The sequence below is a fragment of the Geospiza fortis genome, unplaced genomic scaffold, assembly GCF_000277835.1.
Source record: "Geospiza fortis unplaced genomic scaffold, GeoFor_1.0 scaffold857, whole genome shotgun sequence".
NCBI classification, from domain to species: Eukaryota; Metazoa; Chordata; class Aves; order Passeriformes; family Thraupidae; genus Geospiza; species Geospiza fortis.
Genome location: NW_005054595.1, coordinates 253,562 through 260,659, shown reverse-complemented (window position 1 = coordinate 260,659; position 7,098 = coordinate 253,562). Strand labels below are relative to the sequence as shown.

The 7,098-nt window shown below is 34.8% G+C and overlaps 1 protein-coding gene across 1 annotated transcript in view; it reads right to left on the bottom strand.

Annotated features, from left to right (window-relative positions):
• Window positions 1–3,801, bottom strand: part of LOC102042759 (guanine nucleotide-binding protein G(t) subunit alpha-3) — a 25,996-nt gene extending 22,195 nt beyond the window's left edge. Inside the window, exon 1 of the mRNA XM_005430042.1 lies at window positions 3,684–3,801. Within this exon, the coding sequence (XP_005430099.1) occupies window positions 3,684–3,801 (118 nt within the window). The remainder of the gene's footprint in view (window positions 1–3,683) is intronic.
• Window positions 3,802–7,098: the final 3,297 nt, after the last annotated feature.

The window sequence follows — 7,098 nt, the reverse complement described above, 5'->3', positions numbered from 1 at the left end:
CATAAAACTCACCGACAATGACCTAAATCAGCAAAAAGCAGGCGAAGAAAATATTCAAATAAAAAAGAGAAAATATTCAAATAAAAAAGGAAAACATTCAAATAAAATCAGAGAATGTTTCACACCCCTGTCTGATCTTTGCCTATGCCATTCAGAAGTCTTGAGATTATGAACTAGTATGGAAATCATATCTTCCTGGTCCTTTTATGAGACTCACCAAATTTAGTCTATGAGAGAGAGAAAGTCGAGAAAGAAAAAAATCTAAGATCTAACCCTCTTGAGAGAATAAAGTCCTTAAATACTGCCCCACTCTCCAAAAAAGAAAATCAGTATATTCCCATCAGTGAGATTGTTGGGCTGTCTTTGTGTCCAAACCCTATGTTTTCAGGCTAGGTGTTACAGGAAGTTAAGGTTCAGTACTACAGTAACTGTGTCATTTAACTGATGTTAAGTATCTGTACTATAAATTTCTACATTCAGACTATTTACCAGAGACCTCTTATAGTCAGTGGAGAGAAATATTTGTTACAAAACCTAAACTAAACAGCTTCAAATTCTGTTCCCCTGAAGCAGCTGTTTAAGTTAAATTGTGTGAGTTGTGCCCCAAAATGTGAGCTGAGGATGACCAGTTCTGTTGAGGGTGGCTTTTGTCCTGACACTGAAAACTACAGACAATGAGACATGGAGTAATACTTTGAAAATAAATAAGTTAAAATTTTAATGATTGTTTAAACTGGAGCTAAATTCTTATTTCTGTGGAACATCACTGTGAGCATCTGATATTTTGGCAATGTTTGGAATGTGCACTGCACTTTGCACACCTATAAATTGAATGCTGACATCCTACAAAGAAAATGCAAACTACAGGTGATGTGGCAGCCAGATACAGGCTTGATACACAGGATATAAAACTTTCACCTTGGAGTTTGTTCCAGACTCATAAAACAACCTGATCTTTTTGAAGTATAAATACATAGAGAGCAGATAGAAATGTTGGGGGAAGGGATGGCTTTGGCAGCGTGGGAGCACCTAGCCCGGAGGATTTAACGCTCTTGGCTCCTGGCCAGCTTGTGAGGAACGTCAGAACCTGACATAATTTCCTCCCTCCCCAGTTTATAGGCACATGCCATAAAAACTGTAAATCACCTCAACCCAGTTGGTGTGTTTGTCTGGGTCATAGAACTTGACATAAACAAACATGGTGCCTTTTTTTTCTGAATAGAAGTTCTATTTTTTGTAAAGGGATCTGCTGGAGGCTGTAGAGACACCACACTAGATTTTAAATAATACTCTCAGAAAAAAAGTCCAGATACACTGGGATTTTTTTACATTTTAGGTGTAAGGAAAAAGTGATTACACTGAAAACTTATGATATACCTCTTATTTTTTTCTGAATATTTTCTACCAACCTGCCTATTGCAAAACGAAACTATGACATCTGGTCTGAAGTATAAAGGCAACATTAAGTCTGATTGAACAGAAAGCTAGGACTAGGTAGGACTAGGCTGGCTTGAATAGAGATGCCCTTGATTTATGAACTCTAAAATTTCTATAATTTCTGATATCACTTCAGAGATGTGGAAAGACAACAGGCACAAATCTGAACATGGTAGATTTAATTCTTTCCTATCTGGCCATTTTCACAGCCCCTGTGGAAGGATGTGGAGCCCATTCTGCACATTTCTTCAACATCTCTGGCTCCACATGTTCAAGAGCCTCTCTCTCTCTGGTGCTGCAATAGGCTCCAGATACACAGTTTATTCACTTCTCATTTTTTTAAGAAGAAGAAAATGTAAGTTATTGAACACTTTAATTTTTTTTCCTGTCTCTTCAGTATATTTTTAATGAAGACTATCTCATCTGTTGTTCAGGAGAACAAAAGCCTTACAAAACATTACCCACTGAAAATTTTGATTTTTTATCATGTGTGATGTGAGTAAAGGAAGATATTGTAAAAATCTATAAAGAAGTACTTCAGATCCAAATGATCATCTTGTCTCATGAAAAGAGTGCTTGTGTAGCTAATGAAACTGAACTATGTTCCGGTTGGAAATGAACGTAATAGAAGTTTATTTCATGTAGCTTGCATTGAATTTCAAAGTATTTTACTAAAAGTATCTCAAGGCTGCTCTTAATAGTGTCAGAAGAAGACTGATTATATACATTAGGAAGCATTTAAAACTTAAGTCCTTAATACTAAATACATACATATGTTCAGTGTGTGTGTGTGTGGGGGGGTAATTTACTTGGTATCCTGCTGTAAAGAAGCCTTCAGTAATACTGTAAAGGCATAAAAGCTTGAAGATAAAACTGCTTAACTTATAAATTCCTCTTTATCTGGAAAATTCCTCTTTATCCTATACATTCCTCTTAAAGGATTTCTTACCTTTTCCTCATGCATAAGGTTGGATAAGGTCAAAGACAGGATGCAGAATTAGATGGATCCTGGTTCTAACTCAGCGTCCCAATTTATTTTTGTAACAATACATTTAAATTACTATAAATTTATGGAATTTTAAATGAAAATATTGTTCTGGGATTTTTTGACTGACTTAAACTTTCCTCATTAGGAGTAATATTTTATATTAGTGTGCCACAGAAACTCTTAATATTCTTAACTAAGCTGAAAAGCTTTGCAAGCCACAATCCAAATACTGATTTTACATCTAGAGTATCAGACTTCTGCTTTCCAATTATTATTTGAGAAACCTGCATGTTCTTCTCTTATTTATTTTTGAATAATTGCTCTTTGATTTTAAGAGGTATAAATAGACCTTTTTGTAAGATATAAAATAGAGTTGATTTACTTAATCTAATCTAGTTTTGTCCGAATAAATGTCAGTTTAAAATCATTTGCAAGAACTACAATTACAAGAAAGCCAAAAAGAGAAACACTCCAATGATCAAAGACTTTTTTCCATTCATTGGGAGAAACCACTGCTAACTTTTATAGGAAGCTGTTAGAAGAAAAGTATTAAGACAGCAGTGGTGTTAATGTGCTCTCAGATATTTCTTGTAAGCTACACAGCACCATGGGAAAAAAACCCCAAGAATAAAGCTGTATCAAGAAAAAGAATGTCTTTGCCATTACAGCCTCTGTCGGCTAATAAATTGATCATAGTGGGGATTAAAAGTAGTAGTTTGTGAGACTATTTATCTGTATTCATCTGAGTACTCCTCATTCCACTCTACATTATACATCAAAAAAAGCCATTCTAAATCACTTTCTGCTTCTTTAAAAAATGGAATGAAACACTTTGGAAGATAAACAATATCAATATCTTGTGATACATGTGGATTTTTATGTAACTGCTTATCTAACTTAATCCTCCTGCAAATGAATGCATATAGATCCATGAAAAAAGAGATAAGTGTGCTATGTTCTCTGTAAGTTTGTATCATAACATTTATTCTAGCAGCAAGTTCTCATTTCTCAAACATGTTCAAAGTCAAGGATTTATAGCATTTAAAATGGAATACATGCAGTGACACGCACATTTCCAGCCTATTCCTTGTGACTTCATGAGTGGCCACAACCAGAAAATATTTTAAATGTATATTACAGAATTGTCTTCTTCAAATAAAATAGTGAGAGGTGAGAAATTCACAGTACTAAAATGTAATTCCAGAGAAAAACAGCCCCTCAATGGAAAAGTATTATGAGCAATTTTTATTCTATTTACCCAACAGTAGGAGTTTGACTGTCCTGGCTTCCCTTGCTGCATCTTCCTGGAGTTTCTTTTCCAGTTCTCTGGATCTCCTGGCTGAGTCCTTGCTCTCTGAACTGGCTCCACTGCCCATCTTGAGATGTTAAAAATTCACTTTATGCAGCTGATTTACTTCTGATCAGACCAGTTGCTTTGATTCAGAAGGACAACCATCAGGGCTCAAAGAAAATTTTGAAATCCCATTGGACCTCTCTGGTCAGCCTTCAAATCAAATGCTCCTTTTTCACCTTCCACATGACCTGGAGATGCTGTAGTCAAGAATTTGCATAGGAACACAAAAAGGAAGTGTCATGATGTCATAGAATTAAAGTTATCCATTCAAAATCAAACCAAGGTATGCATAGATCTGCCTTCTTGTTCAGGGAGGTTTTGTTTCACATACTACAAAAAACGTGCAAAATATCTTGAAACAGGATTGGAAGTAACTATAGAGTAAAAATTTCAGCTTGTGAAGCAGTATGCGTGCCCTGAAGCAAAACAAACAGCATTTACTTTTTTTGGTTTTCATCTTTCTCAGCAGTCATAGCTCTAAATATATGTATCTCATATTTTCAAATGCAAGAAATTGAATTTGCATAGTAAAGACATTTTTGATTTATTATTTTGATTTATTATTTTTGATTTATTAACTAGCATGTGGAATGTTTGCTGCATTTTCACATTATGGCAAGTGCATTTGTTTTCTTGGAGTGGTAAAGGACACCTTACAGTAATTTGTAATATCTTTGTAATGATTTTGTGCAGACATTCCTTGAGTAATGTCAGTCTTTGGCATTGTTAATGCTAATAAAATATGCTAATAATTGCTAATAAAAATTATGTTATTAGCAGTTATGAGTTTTGGCTGAAAGCACTACACCTTTTCTTATAAAGAAAGGACATTAGTCAGATTCTCCTCACACATATAATACTTTCATCTTAGTTTCTTCATAGTGCAGTAGTATTATAGACATGTTTTATATGATATGATGGAACTATTACTTGGCATGTGGGGTCAGCAGTATATTAAAAAAATATATCTGGTCTAATAGTGTGGCAATGAAAATGTGTAGAATTACTGTCAGAACTAAAAGATAAAAAATACTTTTTTTTTGCCCTTTCTTTTTAGACTAAGGATTTAAATTAAATAAATCTCACCAGTGTGAAAGACTATAATTCATTCTAGACTTATTCGCTTTATAAAGTATTTTGGTTATATAAAAAGCATAAACGTGAAATGACATTACAATTCTCCAATTATTCACTAATACCAGTTAATAATGTTCTAACTTCACAGTATGTAAATATATAAGGTTCAGCATGAAAATAATGTTTAAGAGCAAAATGAGCCTGCAGGTTGTTCTGATTTATGTTAGAAGTGTTTTTAGGTCAGAAGATAGATGAGGAAGAGAGCCAGAGGCAAACCCATCCCTTCCTAGAGAAAAGAAACTTCCCCGCAGCAGAGGTGTGTGGACCCCAGGGGCAACAGGAGGGCAGCTGCTGCTGGGTGGGGAAGATGAGAGTGAGCAGAATAAATATCACCAGTGCACTCTGAATTCTGAGCTATTAGTGCTGGAGAGAGCTGTCTTCTGAAAAAAGACAAGTGCTGTGCTGTGCTCATCCCGCTCAGCACTGACTGACTTCTCAGGCTTAATGTTCAGACCAAAAGCTGCAGTAAAGACATAAAGTTGGGGTTTGTCAGTATATTATTATTCTTGTATATTTTGTCAGCATATTCTTCTTCTTTCATATTTTTTCTCAGTATATTCTCCTCCTTCAGCAGCACACAAAGCCATGCAGTTTTGAGTCTCCTTGCACTGAGTTGCCTGAAATGGACAATCCGCGCTTGTTGATGGCTGAATTTTTGCATATATGCAATGCAAGAAAATTCTCTGTTTTGTTAAGCTTATATTACTGCTTTGTTTATTGGTTAAAACAGGCCACCATTAGGTCTTTACACAGTCATAGTAGCGACTGATTTGTTTAAAAAATGAAAATAAGTAACTTAGGAAGTGGGATATCAGTGCCAGGTGTCTGTTTATCAGATCTGTAGGCAAGTACAGTGTTCCTGTGGATTTCAGGGGGGTTGAAAAGTAAACGTTGCTGAAAACTAACAGAACTAAACATTAACTGATATCACAAATCATGGAGAGGAAAATCATCTCCAAATTACAGGCCCAATTCACTACTGAGTTTTTCTACACATTTACTAGTATAACTCTATTAATTTTCCATTTTCTTTTTGTGGTATCAAACTGGAAGAGGATAAGGGTAAATCTTTCAGTTTGCTGGATGGGTGTAAATGAATCCTCATTTTTTTTCCTAGATGGAAAAGAATGGAAAATCAATGTGCAACCCATAAAAGAAGTTTCCTAACATTCTCTGGTATTATGACTCTGTACAGGAATTGACTTTAAAAAAGTAGGTGTCTAAATCAAGCAGGCTGTAAAGAGAATATGCATAAATAAAGATAAAAAACAACTATTTCATAAACATGCAGTGTCTATATTATCCATTTTATTTACCCAGGTCTACCTTCAAACTCTTAATAGTTTACTGGTAAAAGACCCCTCAACAATCTGTTTCTATTTCTTTAGTGAGTAAACAGGATTCTGTTTTGCTTTAGACATCCTCCTCCTCTTCCTCCTCATCATTAACAATGTTTTGATTGAGGAAATTTCTGCTGATGATTAAACCAGAACTAATAGACAGAGTTCAGTTGATTCTAAAATGCTTTTTGATTTATTTTCTTGACCTCTTCTAGGTGCAATAATAAAATTATGGTTTCACCTTTGTTTCTCTTCTATTGTTTCAACAACCTTTGTTTGAATGGAAGGTTTTGAAGGTAAGTCTGGAAATTCTGCTTTGAAATGGAGTTATGCTTTGTAAAGAATATTAGTTTTGGAGCTGGAGTTGTTTCTGGTGATTCACTCTAGGTGGTGCTGATAATATAGAGTGTTCACTGAAGCATTCTGCAGCTGTACAAGCTCTCAGACTGTCTGAGAGGCTGCTTCAAGTGATCTCTTCAGAATTCATGGATGGGCCATTTTGGATTCCAGTTGCAAATTTTTATTTTATATTAAAGTTGTTATAGTGTGGGATTTTTTTGGCAAATAATATAGATTGTCCTGGTAATAGGGTTCTCAAGTTCTTAGGTTTTCATTTTAATTTTCAGTTTCTTCTGAAAGTACTAAACACATCCCAGTCAAAGAAAGAGGAATAGCTTAGGAAATCCATATCTTTTAACTTTTATCTATTTTCTCTCTAGATCTTCGTATTTACAATTTGTTCAGACTGAATTTAGTAATCTTTTCCACTTTTTCACTAAAATGAATGTTTTGCCTTTTCCCTGACAAATTTAGCAGAATGAGATGGATAAAAAAGGAGGAAG